General features: G+C 31.5%; 1 protein-coding gene across 4 annotated transcripts in view; it reads right to left on the bottom strand.

Moving 5' to 3' along the window:
- Nucleotides 1-15,331, bottom strand: part of LOC104612231 (phosphoinositide phosphatase SAC6-like) — a 57,403-nt gene extending 42,072 nt beyond the window's left edge. For 2 of the 4 annotated variants that reach the window (XM_088896714.1, XM_088896717.1), the window contains exons 1-6: nucleotides 15,237-15,331; nucleotides 13,218-13,258; nucleotides 11,649-11,813; nucleotides 11,438-11,521; nucleotides 3,617-3,744; nucleotides 3,440-3,531 (exon numbers count right to left, since the gene is read on the bottom strand). In XM_088896714.1, the coding sequence (XP_088752840.1) occupies nucleotides 3,440-3,531; nucleotides 3,617-3,744; nucleotides 11,438-11,521; nucleotides 11,649-11,813; nucleotides 13,218-13,258; nucleotides 15,237-15,244 (518 nt within the window). In that variant the 5' untranslated portion in view covers nucleotides 15,245-15,331. Of the gene's footprint in view, nucleotides 1-3,439; nucleotides 3,532-3,616; nucleotides 3,745-11,437; nucleotides 11,522-11,648; nucleotides 11,814-13,217; nucleotides 13,259-14,903; nucleotides 14,984-15,104; nucleotides 15,211-15,236 lie in introns of those variants that run through there. The other 2 variants (XM_088896715.1, XM_088896716.1) reach the window with 2 other exon arrangements.
- Between the last annotated feature and the right edge of the window lie 5,500 nt (nucleotides 15,332-20,831).

Here is a 20,831-nt window from a genome sequence, read left to right as displayed (position 1 = left end):
AGGCTTTCTAGTAGCTCTTACCTCTCTTCCCTAGCTTACTTCCTTTCCACTAAGCAATGAAATCACAAAAAAAAAGGGAGGAACCCACTGGAAACTGCCTTCATAGATCAGGTTGAGAAATAATTGTCATATAATACGGGCCACCATGAAGCTAATAAGTAAATGTCCAATGGATTCCCTATCTTGAAAATACAGGAAACAAATATGTGGGGAAAAGTAAACCTGCCTTGTCCTCTTCTTTTGCAAGTTGTCATCAGTATTTATTCAACCACAAGCAGCCTCCCAAATGAAAAATCAGATACTTGGGGGAATTGAAGTAAGCCATACCTTCCTGTCTAAGGAGGAAGACGAGAATCCAGCAACCAGCCTATGGAAGAAAGACTTGGAAGCAAAACTTCCATTGGGCTAAGGGACCAAACTAACTGGTCAGGTTTGGAAGGAGAGAGATAGAAATCAAAGAGGAGCAGGAGAAGCAAGGAAACCTGGGATAATTCCTGATCGTTGAGCCCTCTTCAGAAATTGAAATTAAAGGATAAGCCATGATTCTCAAAAACAAGGGTAGAGGCAACAAGGGCATATTTATCATGGACTAACTAAAACAAGTTAGGAAAGGACTGACAAAATGGCAGTGATCCCAACCACAAATCAGTCCAGAATCTAATATGGAGACCATACCCTAAACAGAACCTAATGAAAGGAAGGAAAGAAGAGGAGATTTGGACAATATCTTTCCAAAGGTTGGCAGCAGAGAATCTACTAGCGGATTGGGTGCTGCTCCTACCAAAGTCACTCCTTCCATACTTTCTACAGATGACTGAGTCCCAAAGAGATTTAGGTTCCTCTGAAACCTCCAGAGCCGTTTACCAAGAAGAGAAACATTCTTCTTTGATATATGCCCCAAACCTAGACCTCCTTCTGCCTTAGGCTTGCAAACCGCATTCTACCTTACTACATAATCTCTTTTCTCACCTCCCCCGTCCCAAAGAAAGTCTCATTGAAGATTCTCAATCTGATTCCTCACCTTCGCAAGCACTTTAAATAAGGAGAGAAAAAAGGTGGGAAGATTGGAAAGAGTCACCTTAATTAAAGTAAGCCTACCGCCTTAGGAGATATATTTTTTTTTTCAAGCTCCCAACCTTCTTTTGCACTTTTCCAACACTAGATCCCAAAAGCCTATAGAATTTGGATTTTCACCCAATGGAGGCCCAAGGTATTTGATCGGACAACTCTTAATTCTGCAATCCAAGGCATCCATGAAGGTATTTAATTGCTGATGGGAGATGTTAATCCCAATTATACTACTTTTCCCTAGGTTGGTTCTCAGCACTGTCACTACCTCAAAGCATTTCATCATCTTTTTCAAGTTAAGAAGGTAATCCACTCCATCTTCAAGAAAGAAGATAGTGTCATCTGCATATACAAGGATATTTTATTCCCTACCCACTAAAAAACCTTTGATGAGATGCAAAGAGATTGCTTTATTGAGGAAAAATCAAGAATATTTGTCATCAAAGTGAAAAGAAGAGGGGATAGGGGGCATCCCTACCAAACAAAGAACCAAGCCATTTGCACACATCCCTTCACTCACATAATACACCTTTCACCAAAACCTTTTAACTTCAAAATTATCCAAAGATACATCCAATCCACTCTGTCCTAAAGCCTTTCCTAGACCATTAGTTGTGACCTGACTATTAATATTATCTAATGAGGTTTCTAGAAACCTTTTCTAGATCATTTATAAGACAAAGAACCAAGTCATTTGCAAACATCCCTTCATTCACATAATCCACCTTTCACCAAAACCTTTTAACTCCAAAATTATCCAAAGACACCTCCAATCCTCTTTGTCATAAGCCTTTTCTAGACCATTAGTTGTGACCTGACTGTTAATGATATCTAATGAAGTTTCTAGAAACGATTCTCATGAAAGCAGAACATAACGAAAACCTTGGAACTTCTAAATATGGCATGAGGCACTTGACACTTGCAACCATAAGCAGCAAAAATAGGAATAACAATTTGGACAACTCCCATTCCAAGGGAGAAGTTTCTATAGTAGGCTTTCTCTCTGCTAGTGGGTTTGAGCTTCATATGCAATTGTTCATCACTGTGTAGTGACAACTTGCTTTTTCTCTCTATTGTTGTGTTCTTACATTTTAAAATATTAGTCTTTTTTTTTACATCTTCCTTTATTAGTTTTTTTAATCTTCATATTTTTATAGGTAAAGTGCATAAGTATTTACTATGATCAAAAACAAAAGAAATAAGGAGAAGCCCCCCTGAGTAAGTATTTGCAGCCCATATACATCAACAACTAGCTACCCCGACAAGAATCAATAACAATAACAAGATCAACATGACCAATTGGAAAACTGAGAAAGAGAACTTACAATTGGAAACAAGATCAAAGAGATTTATGAGATAAAAGGAAAGAGAACAATAATATCAGAAGGTCTCAAATGGGTATTGCAAGAAACCCCAGGCTGATCCTTTTTTTCCTAACATAAGGTATAGGGAAAAACCACTTTCAATTGAAATGCTGTAAAACTAAAAAAATCTAACAAATAGTATGCTAGTTATAGTGGAATAAGAGATTGGAGGCTATAGAAGCAAGGCTGGGAGCGTTATAATATTCTTTGCTAACTAAAGCCCAAGAAAAGATCTTAGCAACCGTGTTACTTCGGATTTCATCTGAGAGCATTAAAAAAAAAATCACCTGTTTCTTTCCATCCAAACTGTCCAAAAAAAAATAACAGCCAGAATCATGTACCACAGTACCATCAGTTTACCTTTCTTGTTTTACCCACCTATGTGCCAGCTACTCCAAAGTTATTTTTGGGAAAACCCTACTCAAATCGAAGCAGAAATGGGAATGAACCCATATTTGTTGACTTAAAAAGGGAAATGCACGAACAGGGAGTCAGCCATCTCTGTTTCATACCACAGACGGACCTATGCAATGAATAATCTAATCAGGAATGGCTGAAAACCAAGCTTGAAGTGGGGGGCTGTTCTCAGGCTTTCATCCTTGATTTGGCACCTAGGTTTTGAGATAAATAAGTGCTACTTCTAACTTCTAGTTTATCTTATTGATAAAAAAACACCAAGATGCAGCAGAAGATCCAAAGGAGATGTGAATTTCTTGTATTTTCCTTCTGTTTTCATCTTTCATGTTTCAATACAATTAACCATTACTTATCAAAAAATAGCAATGGGGGGCAGTTCAAAAGTAATCAAAGGGTTAATAGTTTCAATTGCTTGAGCATTACAAGCATAATATAACCAAATAATCAAACTGATAATCAACAAGCACAAAGAAGACAGGAGATGGTAGAAGTTCTTTTCTTTTGTGTTTTGAATACTCATCCCCATGTCATCTATCAGTACAGACTACAGAATACAGTACATCAAACAGATTCTGGGTTTAATCATGCACCTTAGTGTTAAATTGATGTCATAGGAGAAGTACAGACCATGCATCCTCTCTGCAGCATTTAGGAGAACAGAAAATTCGGTTTCCATCTTTTTCTGTCAAAGGTGGTGCAAATGACAGTTTAAACATAACCAACCTATCATAAAATCGACCAAGAAAGACAAAATACAAATTTGGCACCTGTTCCGTAGGGGAACTATGTAGAGAACCATCACATGGCAAAATCTTCAAGGATTTAACTTTAAAGATTGGATGCCCTAAGTAAGAGCCAACACATTCACGCTCCGTTATCACTAAGATATATGACCCTACAAAATACATCAAAAAAAAATGGAATAAGGTCAAAGTAACATGAGAAATGCCATTCTTGGTTTCAAAAAAGAACATGACGAATGCCATTCAAGAATAGAAGACACATAAAAATTGCACTTTAATAAAAGCTCAGAAATTTGTACTCGTACATGTTTTTGTAGAATGTGAACATTGTAAATGAGTAGGATGATCAATTCCACCACATAAACTGATGATATGAACTTCATTATATTGATTTTTGCATCTATGTTACTTCATGGATAACCATTTCATTTTCGGTTTATAAAAGATTAGAAAAAAAAACAAAAAAAAAAACAAAGTTACAAATATGGAAGCAAAGGAAAATACATGGCAGAAGAAATCAAGATTCTTCATAATTTTTAACCACTAGAAGTTTCAGTTTTAATGATTTCTAGTGTATCGAGATATATATACAAAGATGTTCAGTATGCACCAAGTCTGTTAAGCCACCACTATGTGCTTAACCCAACTACACGCTAGTTGTGCTATCAAAATGCTATTACCCCGCAAATAATTGTTCCCTCTAATTACACTGCTTCCGCTTGTTTGGCCAATTTGTCTCCCAAACTATTTTTTAATGGACTGGTTTTTTATTGGACCCCGTTCAGTTCAAAATCAATTTGGATTAATTGGACGGATCAATAAGACATATTGGATTGAATCAATTCATTTCAAATTACTTATTAGATTGGATTGAACCTGATCCGTTTGTAATAAATTTATATTAGATTGGCCTGGGTTGGATTAAGTCAATATCTGGTCCATTAATATAAGATAAGAATATAGGTATTAATGGACCAGATTTGGATTAAAACCAATCTATATTAAAATGAATTTGAACAGATTGGACGGTCTACACATTAAATTGGATCAGTCCAAAATGGTCCAAAAGATTCATTAGATTGGATTGGACCTGGTCCATTTGTAATGGACTCACATTGGACTGGATTGGATTGGACCAAATCCAGTTCAATTGACACCCCTAGTTGGAACCCAATTACAAACAGCTCCCAGTCCAAAATCATATGATTGGTTCTCTTATGGTGTGCCAATGGTATCATGACCCTTGACTTCTACTTTGTATCCACCCCACTACAACGGTACAACCTATGAATTAACCCTTCTATTACCGCATTTCTTGCATTCAACGAACTAGCCAACTTCAGACCTTAGAGTACCTCATACCTGAATCCACTGGTCTAAAATCATGTCCAAGCCTGAGAAATAGAGGATCAGCCAAGCCGGCCCATTAGGCTACTTAGCCTATGAACAAGTCTAATAACCAAATAAGAGAGGAAGGATTATGTGGAGAAAATACCAAAGCAGCAATTATTTGGATAATATGGAAAGAAAAGAATGCCGGAATTATGTGGAGAATGTCAGAATTTTCAAGGAAAAGGAATGGAGCCAACAGGCATTAATTGAATGCATTATTGCTAGAGTGGATTATTTAATTAAAACCAAGGTTTATTAATCTTAATATCAATAAATATTTTGCCATAAAGTTGGAGAATTAAAACAATTAGGAAAATTTTCTATAAACATGGAATTAGTTAATACACCTTCAAAAGATCATTAGAATAAATATAATTGCAAATTTAGGCTCAAAAAACTATAGCAAAGAATAGTATAAATCAAATAAAAAATTAAGAAACTATAACTAATGTGTTTCTCCCTAAGAGTCCAGATCAAATAGTCACATCATTGTAAGCACATTAAATGAACACTTTCAAAATTTTTTGACACTGTCCCTTGAAATACCCCCAACCTACCCTTGAGAAAGATTAAAGACAACTTTTAACAGTTGTCAGAATATTTATAAAGTGCTCATTGAATGCGCTTCTTATGTTGTGCCTATTGGATCCAGTCCCTCTCTTTAACTCCATTTTGGTATTTAGTCATCTTCTCTTCTTTATATATGCCAATTACTTGCCATTTTAACTTTTGGCTTTATTGTTACTATATGTTCTGATCAGATTGAGAATGCTCTTTTATATAATTGTATGCAATTTTCTTTTTGTTTTAAAAAACAATGACTTTGTAAGTGAATCATATCAAAGTAGTAAGACAATTATCCAATCACCAATTCTCTATTAGTTCTCTTAATTAGGAAAATATTTTTATAAAACTATGATGATTTTAATGAAATATTGAAAATTTTTCAATAATATTCTAAAATTTTAAACTTCAAAAATATCTAATCTACCAATGAAATCTGAAATATCACTAACATATCAGAAAAAGATCGAGGATATTTATAAAAAAAGGATTTCCAAAGGTTTTGTATCGCCACCTAACAAATGGGGATATTTTGCCAAATATCGTCCATAGATGAAATTATAGCATTAATATAAGTAGTCAAGGAGAAAAAGAGACGAATATGAAAATATTGATAATTGAAGGGCACTCAAAACTAGTGACAAAATGGTTGTAAAGAAGAGAGGCTGTCTCTTGGTCTTAAAAATTAAAAAAAAAAAAAAAACGTTTAGGTGGTTGACAAGAGATATAGAGCTGAAAGTATAATAGATTAAGGGCAGCTAATAGCATGGATAATGAATTAGCAAAGCAAAGGGTGGGGAGACGCCAAAAATTCTGGCCGTAGTTGTAAGACAACGAAAATCAAAGAATTGAGATGAGACTCTACATCTCTATGAGGGTATTGTATACAAGTATACTTCACAAATCTCCTATTTAACAAAATTGTTGAAAAAATTTTCCAAACCCTAAAGGTTGGCTAGCAGTCACCTTACCTTTTACATATAGATTGAAAAAAAAAAAAACACTTGATTCTAATATATAGTTATGTCCCTACTACATAGTAGAAAAATCTCTCTCATGATGTTTATATATATAATGTCAAGGCATCATTTCCATATTTTAGAGCCATCTGATCACCACTTTAGGGTAACCTTCCACTTCTAGGTCTCTATAATTAGGCATTCAATGTTTAGTAAAGGTCTTTACTACAGAAGATCTTGTTGATGAATGGAAAACTATGGAAAATACAATGCCTTAATGAGTGAGAGAACACTAGGAGATCTTCCCTATTTCCGGTTGCTTTGTATCCATCCAAGATCAAAACCCCTTTGAAACTGCTGTCAATGAAGGGAGGAGAACTTGTGGTTTTCTATTCAAAGGCCAAAATCAATCTTTCTACTGTTCCATTCTATTTTGCACTTGTTGGTAAGTTTTCTTTTGGACGACTGCCGTTTGCTAATGTTAGAGAGTTTTTGGTCAATACCTTTACCTTAAAGAAAGGTATAATGGTGACTACCTTGAATCAATTTCATGTTCTTTTACGTTTTAAGGATGAATCCGAGTTCCTTAACCTTTACAACGACATGTTAATTGCGCAAGTGATGTGTAGGGTGCTAAAGGTTGATATTATGACCAAGGGGCTTATGTGAACGAAAAGGCTTATTTGATGAAAAATAAACCTTTCAGGGTGTGGAATGGAATGGGAAGAGATGGTTTTTGGCATAAGATTACCTATGAAAATCTTCTACAATATTGCTCTTACTATTTCAAGCATGGGCACGAGGAGGCTGATTGACAAGTTAAGGCAAAGAAGGAGAATAAGGGGAAGGAGACCATCAAAGAAACTAGGGTTGTGGCTGAACAGGTGAATGCACAACAACAAAACCCTGCTATACTTGCTCATGTGATTAAGAATACTACAGGCAAACTAAACCCTAAGATGAAATATATGTATCAAAGAACAGGGAAGGAAATCCCTCTAGTTGTTAACTTGTCTCTAGAGTTGTGTAATTTGCTAAGTGCTGATAGTAACTCGGATTTTTCTCAAGGTGCATTGAGTGTGGAGCAGCCTACGGTCCTAATTAGGATCCTATTCCTAATGAACAGCCTACTACTCTTGGGGACATGTTAGGTGTTTAGGAAAATGACCCTATGACCAATGGTGCAAATCATGGTGCTCCTACACAAGTCCTGAAACAGTGTAAAATGGAATCAATAAAATGTGCTCAACAAAATGCGGATAAGATCACAAGAAAGGAATAGGAAGGTTTGGTGGAAGAAGATAATTAAAATGATGAGAATGGAACAAGCAAACAATGAAGAATGATGGTAGGTCATATTTTCCTTGGCGAAGGGTAAACCAATGGAGTCATGACGATCAAGAGATTGGAATCCATGACAATGTGAACCTCCTTTTTCATAGATCTCGTCATTATAGAGACAAGGATGTTCCTAATGATATATGCATAATGACCTATGTTCATATGGCTACTCCAGCGATTAAAGTTGATCCTATGGGTGAAACACAATTGAAACCGCTATACCTAAGGTGATAGTGGAAAGAAAGAGGAAGAAAAAGAATTTTAAATCTAAGAAGATCTAGGAGATGTCTATTCACAAAATGTCCATAGATCCTCTGTACCAAACAAAAGCTATGACCCTTGTTATTCTTAAATTACTCTTGTTCTTTTGTTTCTTAGTTTGTTTTCTTTTCTATTGAGCTTCGACACATAGTTTTGTTTTGATGATTAGGTTTCATGTCCCCCTCCTTTTAATTATTAATAAATTCTTCTTTTTTTAAAAAAAAAGGCATTTTGTGCAATGTTATTGTTATGACTAATTTTGTAGAGTTCCTTATGACCAATTGGACCAAAAAATAAAGTTGTTATTACCCCATTCCAGTCCTTAAAACACCCCCTATACCTAAAGGTCTAGGATTACTTGCAGTGCAACCATCAATTTTCAACTTGATTAAATCCATTTAAAGTGGATTCAGACATAGTACATGGCAATGTCTAGATGTTCATGTGTTCATTATGCATTGTTAACCTCTCGTAATATATTCTACATGGAAAGGTCTTTATTACCAAAATGTTTTCACTAATTGCCTCCTTGTTTTGTAATTTTTCAAGGAAAAGAAAACTTAGAGTTGCTTGCTTTTGGTTTGATTGTTTGTAGTAAGAGTAACTGCTATTAGAGTTATTTTAGGAGCTAAATTCCTTGTTTAATTTAAGTGTCCCTATGGGTTTGCCTTAATCTTTATGTAGTTAGAATTTTGTTTTAGGTAGTTTAAATTGGAGTCTAAAAAAGGAAATCCCATGCCCTTATGTTTAATCTATAGATAGAGATATTTCAATTAGAAATTTAAAGCTGAATCAATGGAATAAGAGCTAATTTCTAAGTTACATGTGGTATTAGTGTGACCTTCTTTCTCTTTTTTCCCCATACTAAATCAACAAGAAAATGTGATCAAAATAGGTCTCCCTATCATTCTCTTTCAAATTCCTTGCTTCAAAAGAACCAAAATTCAAAGGTCAAACATTATAGACAACTATATTCCAATAAAAGAAATAGTGGTCACCATGGCAGTCTATGGTCAAAACACAAATGCTGAAAGGAATTAGCTCTAGATTGAGTTAGATTATGATGGCTTTTATCCTAGCTATGATGGGAGGCTTCAATATGATTAGATTTGCTTCCAATAAAATAGGAGGAACAAAGTTGATTTCAGGTATGCATGCCTTTGGCCTCTTTCATCAATAGGCATGACTTGCTTAACCATCCTATGAAATTTGCATAGTATACTTAGTCAAGTAACCATGAAAATCCGATCCTTGTTCAACTTGATCGGTTTCTTATTTTTGTAGAGTCACCAAAAGACCACTTTCATGATTCTCATCAAGAGGCCCTTCCTAGACCTCTATCAGATCACTCTCCAATTCTATTGTCAAGAGGTTGGTTTTTCAAAGCCCTAGGACCTTTTCGATTTGAAAAATATTTGGCTGGAAGAAGATGGACAAGATTAAAAACTAGTGGCTCAGCTATATAGTGCAAGAGAGCAGCTTCCGTATCTTTGCAAAAAAAAACTATAACTCCTAAAAAAGAAAATTAAGGTCCAGAAATCCTCCTCTCTCTCTCCTCTTACTGAACAAAAAGAGGATTATTTAAGAGCCATTCAAAATATTGATGAAAAAGAAGAAGAGGTTGTATCAAGAAGAAGAAGAAGAGAGTAATATCACTTTGGAGGAGATACAAAAGAGGGGTCAAATCCAAAAAGCTTTTTGATAGTTTAGCATACAAAGAAGAGATAAAGTGGGGGCAACAAGCTCAAGTAAAATGGATTTGGGAAAGAAACAATAACACAGCATTCTTTTACAAATTAGCTAATACTAGAGCCAAAATAAATCTGATTGCCAAAATTAGGTGCAATGACAGATTAATTGGTTAAAACTTTTTAACTCTTTAGTACATAAAGAAGAGATAAAGTGGAAGTAGCAAGATCAAGTCAAATGGATTTGGGAAGAAAAAAATTATGATTACCAAAACCATATGCAATAATAAATTGGTTGAAGACTTAGATGGTGTGCAGAAGACTTTGGCGAAGTTTTACAATGACTTGTGCAAAGGTAGATTAAAATACCTACTCCCAATGGTCTGCATTTTCAACGACTCATAGATATGATGGTTTTAATCTGGAGTTTTACAATAGTGATTGGGAGATCATCAAGTTTTTTTCATTATTTATTTTCCTTTTGTTATTTTTTCATATTCTAGGGTGAATAGAAAATTAAGGACTACTTTTTTTTAGTCTCAATTTAGTATTTTATAGGACTACATTAAGGGTCTATATTTTACAATTTGGATTTTTAGTTGGCTACTTAGTAAGGTGCATTTATTTTTTAGATCACTCTTCTTAACTTTTATTAGATAACAAAATTGAGAATTTAATTAATGTTCTTTATATCAAATATATTTGATAACAGTGTTGTTTTTACATGTTTGGTAAAGCAATCATGGTGGAATTTAAACGGGAATATTGATTGATAGACCATTAGAATATCAAATAAGCAATTAGATCTTGAAGAGGTAAGGCATAAGACTCAAGGTGGTTTGATTTTTGGACAATGTATTAGATCCACTTAGATTTAACCCCCAAACACATGAAAACCCATGCTAACCTTAGGGGCTCATCTTATAAGAAAGATCCCATTTATTGGCTTGTATTTTTTTTTTTTTTCATCGTAGCCTAGGCAGTAGAATTTGTCTATGAGAAAATTAAATTCTACGTTAATATCCCTAGTTTTCTATACCAAACAACATGCATATAGCTTAAAATAGTAGTATCTATACTATATGACACCGATTTTCATTCCAATACATGAAAATTCATTATATCTAAAAGAAAATAACATTTTAAATTTTTTACTTTAAATATTCCAAATACAATATTATAATATAATTTAATAGAAGAGTTTCATGCCAAAATATTATTAACAACTAAAGAAGGGTATAATTTATACTAATAAAATATTCCAAAGAAAGAGTAACAAAAAGAAGAAGGAAGAAATGATGCAACCCCTACTATTTAACGTGTAAAAGTAATTATACAAAAAGGAACCATTTTATATCCTTCTCTTCTCTCTCTTTTCCTATATTCTCAAAACGCCTATGCTTATTTTATGTAAATCTGACCATTTGCATTTTAATAAGAGAAGCCTAAAACATCATATTAATGCAAGTATATATGCATTTAGTAGATAAAAATGTTCTATGGGTGCATCTTTAATGTGTGCATCAGTATACATAAGACTAAACAAGTAGGCATCAATAAACTTCAACATTATATAGTAAAGTTTATGATCTCATATCATAGGTATATAAGACTTTTGGATTCATCAAAAGAAAGCTTACTTGTCAAGAGCTTCAATGTCCCTACTACTCCAAAAATTGTTCGAATTTTTGGAGAACGAACAGGTTTGCAATGTGGAAACTCATCTACGTACAAAATATAAAGTATAATAGTAAATCATTTTACATTTAACCAAATAAATTGTAAAATAGACAATAATTATAGAAAATATATAATTATAATAACAATAATGAACAAGAAAAAGTAGCCAACCAGTCAGATTTAATGATCCATTCGCGCGGGTTATTGTCAAAATAGAACCAGTAGGCCTATCGATTGGCTCAACAACATATTGATCTGGAAACTCCCATAGTCGCATTTGTGTATAAAGCTTTTGTGGTGAATCTGTTTTCTCCATTGTAGTAGGAATCTTATCCACTAAGAACAACAATAGATTTAATTAAACAACCACTAACAAAAAATATAAATAATAATATTGAAATGCCTTATTTCTAAATAATGAAACCAAATTTATAAATGAGAAAATTATCAAAGCATGAGAAGGCATAATATGCATAAGACATGAATGAAAATAATTGGAAATAGAAAAGAAATAATATTCCTTCATGGAAGAAAGAAAATTAAATACCACTATACCTTAAGCAGGAAAAATAGAGAAAAAAGACTAGTCATTCAAAGAAACTTAATTTAGGAGAGCAAATAAACATACACCATAAAAGTTGTTTTAATATGTTAAAAAGTGAACGCCTCATAAAAACTAGTAGGTACAAGGTTTTAAAAATTGAAATCATTGAAATACTTTAACATCTAGAAAACATATATCCTAATAAAATTTACTTAAAATATTCTCAAAATTTTAACCAAATAAATTTAGGTAATATATAAAATTAAATGTTTCAATATAGCTTACAGAAACCAAAATATTTTAAAATTTTATAAAATTATGAAAACATAGAAAAACTTAAAATAATGGAGAGAGAAATAAATTAGTGGATTCTAAAACCTTAATGACATGTATAACTTAAATGTTAAAAGTTTGATAAAAGAAACAAAATCATTAATAGTAAATTTAACTAAATTAAATATAGTACTTTCCTACTAAATATGCAATACTAATAAAAACCATAAAATTAAATTAAATAGAAAATTACTTTCTAAACTTGTAATAAAACATATGGAAATAGAGCATATATATAATTGAGTAGTATTACATTCTTTAGCTACTCAAGATTTTGGAGTCACAAATAAACATGTATATCTTAATCTATACTATAAAAGGTAAGAAAAAACATAAAACCAATAGTTAAATTTACACTAAAAATAATAATGTATAAATATAAAAAAAAATGCATAAACACAAAATAAAAAAAAATCATAGAAGATGCTCTAATTACAAAATTAATGGAAACTCATACTCTAAATGACTACGCAAAATATAATCAAAGATGTCATATAATTATTTTAAAAGTTCCTAAAATTAGGCTAAATAATTTGGTTCGTAATTTACATAACACATTTAAAATGCAAACTACAAAAAGGAATTCATTCAAAGGAAACCATGCCAAATACAATCAAAATAAAAATGAGTATTCCTTCAAAAACAATGGATCCATATAACAATAATTGCATTACACTTGAAGGAACCGTGACTTAAACTATGAAATTCTAGTTTTCATCATAATTAAAGTAGAAAAAAAAAATAATTACTAATCTGCCTCCAAGGAAATAATTAACAAATGATTATAAAATAAATCATTTAATAATTAATTTTAATAAAAAAAGTCAAGAGAATAGAAATTGAAGAAGATAATTGAAATATACCTCCTAGAAGACGTGAAGACGATAGCACCTTCTCGAAACGTCTTTGATTATAGTAGAAAAAGCAAAGGGAAATAAGGAAAGACAACCATTTTATTAGTATTGAGATACTGTAAATAGAGTCAATACAATAAGAGTTTAAATTAATGATGTTTGACCTAAAAGTAGAATTGATGTTCCATTAGTCACACTATAATCTATTATAAAAATGATGTCACCATGGGCTATATAAACAATCATATTGTAACATGTCACCTTAAGATTATAGAGTGTATAAATTTGATAGAAATTGACGAAATTATATTAACTATTTTCTGCTTATTTAAAATAAATAAAAAACAAAAATAAACTTAAAAGCTTCATTCATTCAATGCAAGAAAGCACGATTATTTCAGTCCAATAATTCAAAAATATATAAATAATCAAAATGTATTAGATAAAACATACATTATTTCAATATATCCTAAAATTTTAATTGAAATATTATGAAACATTTATAAAATTTCAATTAAATAAATTTAAGTAATATATTCAATTAAACATTTTAATGCAACACAACAAAATCAAAATATTCCAAAAAGTAAAATTGTGAAAATTTGAAAAATAAACTTAAAACTATGAAGAAAGTAAAAGAGAATCTTTTAGATTTATAAACCTTAAAAATACGTATAACATAAAATTTCAAAGGTTTAATAAAGGATACAAAATAATTAATAATAAAATTAACAAAATTAAAGATAGTATTACTCGATTAAAAAACAATACTGACAAAGATCATCATGAAATCAAATTAAAGAGAAAATAATTTTTTAAATTTACAACAAAATTAAAGAAAATAGTGGACGATTATCAAGAAGTACCATTACATTCTCTAGCTATTCTAAACTTTGGTATTACAATCAAACAAGTATTACTTATTTATATCCTACAAAATGTAATGAAAATGCAACAAATCAATAGTTAAATTTATATTAAAGATATTAGTGTAAAAATTAAAAAAAAAAACTATATATACGTGAAGTAAAAAAATGCGTGCAATCTACTTTAATTAAAAAAGATAATGGAAGCATATAATTCAAATGACATCACTCAATAAATAATAGAACATGCCATATAATTTGTTCAAAGTTTCTTCAAATAAGGCATAATAATTTAAATGGTAAAGTATGGGCAGGTCCATTGCAGATTTATGAATTCCATTACAGGGCTACAAACAATCAAAATGTCAAATACCCCCACTATATACATCAATGCCCGCCCATCAATTGGCATTAATTCCGAGTTGGCACCTACCCAATTGTACTTTAGGGCTAAGAAATCTGACCATCGTTTGAACTGTCATTCTCCTTAATTTAAATAGAAATTTATATTACAAATTTAAAGTAAAAGTAAGAAAAAAGAGTTTCTTCGAAGGAGAATTCTAACAAATAATCATAAAAATGAAAATGATTATTTCTTCAAAACTAAGGGTCCGTACAATTGATTGTAATGCATTTAAAAGTGCAACTTGAACTATGAAATTATATTTTCATCCTAATTATCTAAACAAAAAGAAAATCAAGAAAAAAACGTTTACTCTACCTCTATATAGGGCAACAATGAATCAAATGACTATAAAACATCCCAATTAATAATTACCTTAAATCGAATGACATTAACAAAAAACTGAAAAAGACAATCGAGAAATACCTCCACGAAGACGTGAAAGCAATATCACTTTCTTGCGACGTCTTTAATTATTGAAGAAAACACATAAGCAAAAAAACAAACTGTAATGAAAATAAAACATTTCAATTAATAAATACCTTTAATCGAATTAGATCAGTAAAAAAGGAACTGAAAAAATAAAAAAAAAACAATACATCCACAAAGATGTGAAAACAATATCACCTTTTTGAGATGTCTTTAATTATGGAAGAAAAAACACAGAAGCAAAAAAGAAAGTGTAATTATAATAGAACATTTCAATTAATAAACACTTTTAATCGAATTAGATCAGCAAAAAGAAACAAAAAAAAATACCTCCACATAGATGTTAAAACAACATCACCTTTTCGAGATGTCTTTAATTATGGATGAGAAAGCAAAGCCAAATAAGGAACTATTTCGTTTGTGTTAATGCAATGTAAATAGAGTTGGTACAATAAATGTTAATCGAGAATGTTGGATCTAAAACTAGAATTCCTATTTCATTGGTCACATTCAAATTTGCTAAAAAGATTATTTCACTACGTATACCATATAAGTAAAAATGTTATAACACATCACCCTAAGACTACGAATATGCAAGTGTGATGGAAATGAATGAAACAATGCGTTAACATTTTTCTTAACTTGCTCATTTCAAAGAAAAAAAACAAAATTAAACTCTAAAAATTAAAACTCCATTTTTTTCAAATTGGGACGGCATAAAAAGACATTATATGCATAAAAGTTGAATAAAGAGAATTGGAATTAGAAAAAATATATACCTTCATGAAAAAAAATAAATAATTAAAGGTAGAAAAAGACCAATCATCCAAAGGGAGTTGACCTAAGAGAGCTAATAAACAGACATAAAAGTTGTTTTAAATGTTAGAAATTAGATAACTCAAGGAAACTCCAAGTAAAGATGAGTTTAAAAATCTAAAATCATGATTATTCTAATTTTGTCATATATATTATTGTTTTGTCCATCAAAAAACATCATTAAAATACTTTAACATTTCAAAACATGAAAACCAAAATTCATTAGCTAAAAATTCCATTTTTTTGGTTAAATTTTTGAAATGTTTGACAATATTTTCCAATATATCCTAAAATATTATTAGTTGAAAATATTGTGAAACATTTCAAAAATTAAACCAAGTAAATAAAGGTAAAATATTCAGTTAAACATCAATGTAGCTTACTAAAACCAAAATATTAAAAAACACAAAATTTAAAAAATATTGAAACCATGAGAGAAAGAAAATATTTTCGGTTCTCAAACCTTAAGGAAATTAATAGTAATTGTAAAAACAAATAAAGGTTTGACGAATGATGCAAAATTGTTAATAGTAATTTAATCGAATAGAGAATGACTATCACCAAGTAGCATTACACTCTCTAACTACTCTAGATTTTGGTGTCATAATGAAACTAGTATTCTTCAATTATATCTTACAAAAGATAAGAAAAATGTATCAAACCAATGATTAAATTTCCATGAAGAATGACCGTGTAAAAATATACAAAAAACGCTACATAGACAAAAAAAATTAAAAAGACGCAAATGCTGCTCCAATTAAAAAATCGATAGAAGCACATAATCCAAATGATAACTCTAAAAAATAATTGAAAATGTCTTATATTTAATTTAAAATTGCATAAAATAAGGTAAAATAATGTAGTTAGCAATTTATATTACAAATTTGATATAAAAGTTATAAAAGAGAGTTCCTTTTTAGGAGAATATCATAATGAATAACCATCAAAACAAAAATAAATGTTCCCTTGAAATTAGGAGTCCATAAAATAGATTACATTACACTTAAAAGCTATAACTTGAATTTTAAATTTTCTTTCTAATTAAATTTAAAAAAAAGAAAAGAATTATTGGAGCATAAAGAGAATCCATAAAAAACTACTACACTACCTTTAAGGGAATAGTGAAGTGGACAATTATAAAATATCACATTAGCAATTACTTTTAATTGAATGAAATTGAGAGAAAAAAAATAAAGAAGGGTAAATTTCTTAAACTACCCTTATGGTTTATCTAATTGACCAAGTATACCCTTATTGTTTCAAAATTAACTAACACTACCCCTACTTTTTCTAACAATTGACTAATACATCACTTACCGCTATCGTCCGTTAATAGAAAGACAAAAAAAGACTATTTTGCCCTTTATTCTTTTTCAAATTTTCAAAACAAAGCTTTCGCCATCTAAGTCTTCGGATCTGAAATAGGGGCAAGTGGGAAGCAGCGAGGGTTCTTCTCCCAGTCATCCACCACGTGATGCATGGTACTGTCATTGCACGCCACCACATTTCAGTTCAGCAAAATTGTGCATGCCCGTAGATCCCCCAAAAGGATCTCCCAAGTAGAAGCAATAGTGGGAATGCTCTGTATCACGTTTCTGAAGTAGTATGGATTGACCTTCGGTTCAATTCGTTGGTAGAAGTTCACAACCATCCAAAAAGTAGTTGCCTGGGAAGGGAGAAGCTTTCTCGCTCGTGTGACTGAACGCCATAGCTGAGCACAGAGATGGAATCTTGATTATTTGATCGGGGCTCTTGCTCTCCATTTCCAATGTATTGAGATTTTGAAATAAAGTGTAACAAAGATCACAAAAGGTAAACAATGAAAAAAAAGTAAATGATAAAAACAACGATTACAAACCCTAGAGAGTAAACAAAAATGGCGTACTTCGCAAACCTTCTTGAGACTGATAGTTATCGGGGCTTTCCCTTTATTCTTTGAATGCAAAGCTTCCAAACTATTCTCTTCTACTTTTTCGCCATTCTCTTTGTCAGAAACATCTTCTTCTTCCACCATTCCCCGTTCTTCCTCTTCTTCTTCTTCGGATGAAATTTCTTCTGTATTTATATCCCTCTCTATAACTACTCTAGAAAACCTCATCATCCTTGTTTGCAGGAGCATTTCTTAAAAACTTCAGGGGATTTGAGGAAGAAGATAAAATAGAGTCAAAGAGGTGTGAGTGTAGAAGAAAGTGAGAAAGTAGTTGAATTGAATTTTTGCGAGAGGCATAAAATAGTCACAGGTGTAGGGAACCGTCACAAGTGAGGTGACCTTCTCACAGATAACGCGCCTTTGGGTTTTCATGACAGAGAGGATCAATGTTCGACAGGTGCTGGAGTAGGTTTTTCGAACGATATTGTGTTCAAATGAAGGGGATGAGGGTAATATTGGGTTTTGAAAAAAAAAATTAATGACGGAGTATTAACAGATGCTAACAATAGGGGTAGAGCTAGTCAATTGTCAGAAACAGTAGGGGTAGCGTTAGTCAATTTTGAAACAGTAAGGCTACACTTAGTCAATTTGCAAAACCATAAGGGTAGTTTAAGAAATTTACCCAATAAAGAATTGAAGAAGACAATATTAAATTATTTAGTATTGAATAGGGGTGGATCTATATTTGGTCCAATTATAAACGAATCAAATTTAGATAAGCCTTTAATATCATCAAATTTGAATTCAAAATTTGGGAAAACATATATTATTTGTAGCCCTATTTTAATCAAATTGGTGTTTTAATTAATAATTTAATCCGTTTGGGTTTTATAGAATTTCACCCTAAATGGGAAAATTTGTATATACTTATCATAAATTATGAATGAATCCCCTGCGGTTAGTCAATAATCGAAGTACTTCATCTTCTCCATTAAAGCCTTCAAAATAATATAAAATTGATAAATTAAGATAAGACTTATTAAAGGCTATGAGATCAACTATTACATCACTTATTTTTATTCATTTTCCTTTCTACAATTGATTTTGATATTCAATCATTTGTTTTTTTCTCTCATGGCTAGGGAATTTTGAGTGAGTGAGTGTGTGTGTGGTGGGGGGGGGATGCATATTGGCATTTTATAACCAAATGATCGGATATTATACAACCACCTTCATTTCCACAGGCTACAATGTTATTGAATGACTTGTGAACTTTCTAAAATTTCTAAATTGTGCTCACCTTATTTACATTCTTGCATTTTAGTGTATTTATTCTTTAATGGTATTTGAAATCTAATTTAGTTAATGTGTTAGCTACTTGTAAATTTGGACAATAACCCATTCATGTTTACATTGTTTTGGAATTTCCAGATAGTTGGACTGTTTAACCTAGGGTTTTAGTCCATCTTGCAGTCTATTTTGCCCTTTATTACTCTTTAATTTTTCAAAATATGTCATTACAACCAATTTATGAACGACGGGATTAATAACAAAGTAAAACCAAACTACAACAGATGTAAAACTTCAAACAACTTAATGAGTAAGAATGAAAAAAAATGAATGAGAAGAAACCAAATTCTAAAACAACAAAATAAAAAAAGGGAGAAACAGAACAAAATTAGTGAATCTTGAACCAAGTTTGCTCATTTGGTTCTAGGTTGTTGTAAAATAGTCATGTTGATCTAATTCGAGGCTTTAGGTATAGAACTAGTTTTGTAAACTGAAACAATGGTATTGTTGAAAATTGCTATTGAGGTAATAGATGAAGAGGTAAAATGGTAAACAAAAGTCTTCTATGCACCTTTTGAAACAAACTCAAAACCGATAAATTGTCACATATCCATTAGTGGGTCCACCAACCTAAGTATTAGGGAGAGAATAAAAAAAAATTGTTAATTGAAATCATTAGGCACAAGTATCTACTTGAGTTAGTTAGAGTCCATGTAAGTCCATGTAGTGCATTGATGTTAAGTCTTGTGTAGTCCATGTTGGTAGTTATGTAGAGAGTAATTGTATAGAGTATGATAGTAGATCATAAAGGAGATTAAGCTTAGAGGAGTCTGTTTTTCAAGAGTTTAAGTTGTAATTCTCTTCTTAATTAAATTATCATGAAAAATAATCTTGTTAATTGAGAGTTATCTCTTTGGAGGTTTTCATCTCCCTCAAAGTAGATGAAATTGTACGCATATACTTTAGCACTAAATGAAATTGTATTGCATGCATGCAAACCAAGCTTAAATAAATTAATATCACAAAAAATGCCCCTAAAAAGGTAACATTGCTCAGTTCATTAGTCGTTGTTGAGTTCAAGTGTCCTATTTGTTCATCTCACCATAAGGAAAAGATTTTGATAAATTCAATTCACATAACCTGTGAATTGATTGGCATGGGTGTGGGGTTGATTTTATGTTTGGCAAATGAATGTAAAAGAATTGTAATGAAGGATTAGAATGATTTTGCTAACTTATCAATTATCACTTTATCCCTTTTGTGTTAATTTATTTTTGGAAAATTTTTTAAAGTACCATTATGGTTTAAGAAATTGAATAAGTCTACCCTTGTTGTTTATATATTGCCTTAAATTACCCTTAAAATTTTAGACATTTGTCTAAAATCCCCCTTGCCGTTAACTTTCCGTCACTTTGTTCACATGTGACATCACATGACGAGATATTTTTTAAAAAATTCCTAAAATACTCTTTCTCGACATCTTCTCAAAGAGCTTTTGAACCCGAATTCATTATGAAAAAAGGGACATTTACTGACGGCTTAAATCTATCGATAAAAAATAGTGAATCAGTCGGTATAAGTCAATTTGGCTTATACCAACGTTTAAAGTGTTTATATCAACGGGCACACTCTCCTTAGGTGTAAGCACTTTGTCTATATGGTTATATCAATGGACTTGGGTTCCATCGGTATAAATCAATGTGCAATACTGACAGTTTTAGGATTACTAGTGATAGTATTAACCCGTTGATATAGATGAAAAAATTATTGTCGAGATCTTTAGTGATGCAATTTATACACCTTTTAGCGACATGTACCCGTCAGTATACATTTTATTAGCACACCCTTTAACGATTAGTCACTCGTCGGTATATATTTTACTAATACACCTATTCGTTGGTAAAGATTTCACGAATGATATTTTTCATGCATTTTAGGACGGTTGTTTT

Source organism: Nelumbo nucifera, chromosome 1, assembly GCF_055504915.1.
Source record: "Nelumbo nucifera cultivar China Antique chromosome 1, China Antique-T2T, whole genome shotgun sequence".
In the NCBI taxonomy this organism is placed as follows: domain Eukaryota; kingdom Viridiplantae; phylum Streptophyta; class Magnoliopsida; order Proteales; family Nelumbonaceae; genus Nelumbo; species Nelumbo nucifera.
This window is presented reverse-complemented; position numbering and strand designations above follow the sequence as displayed.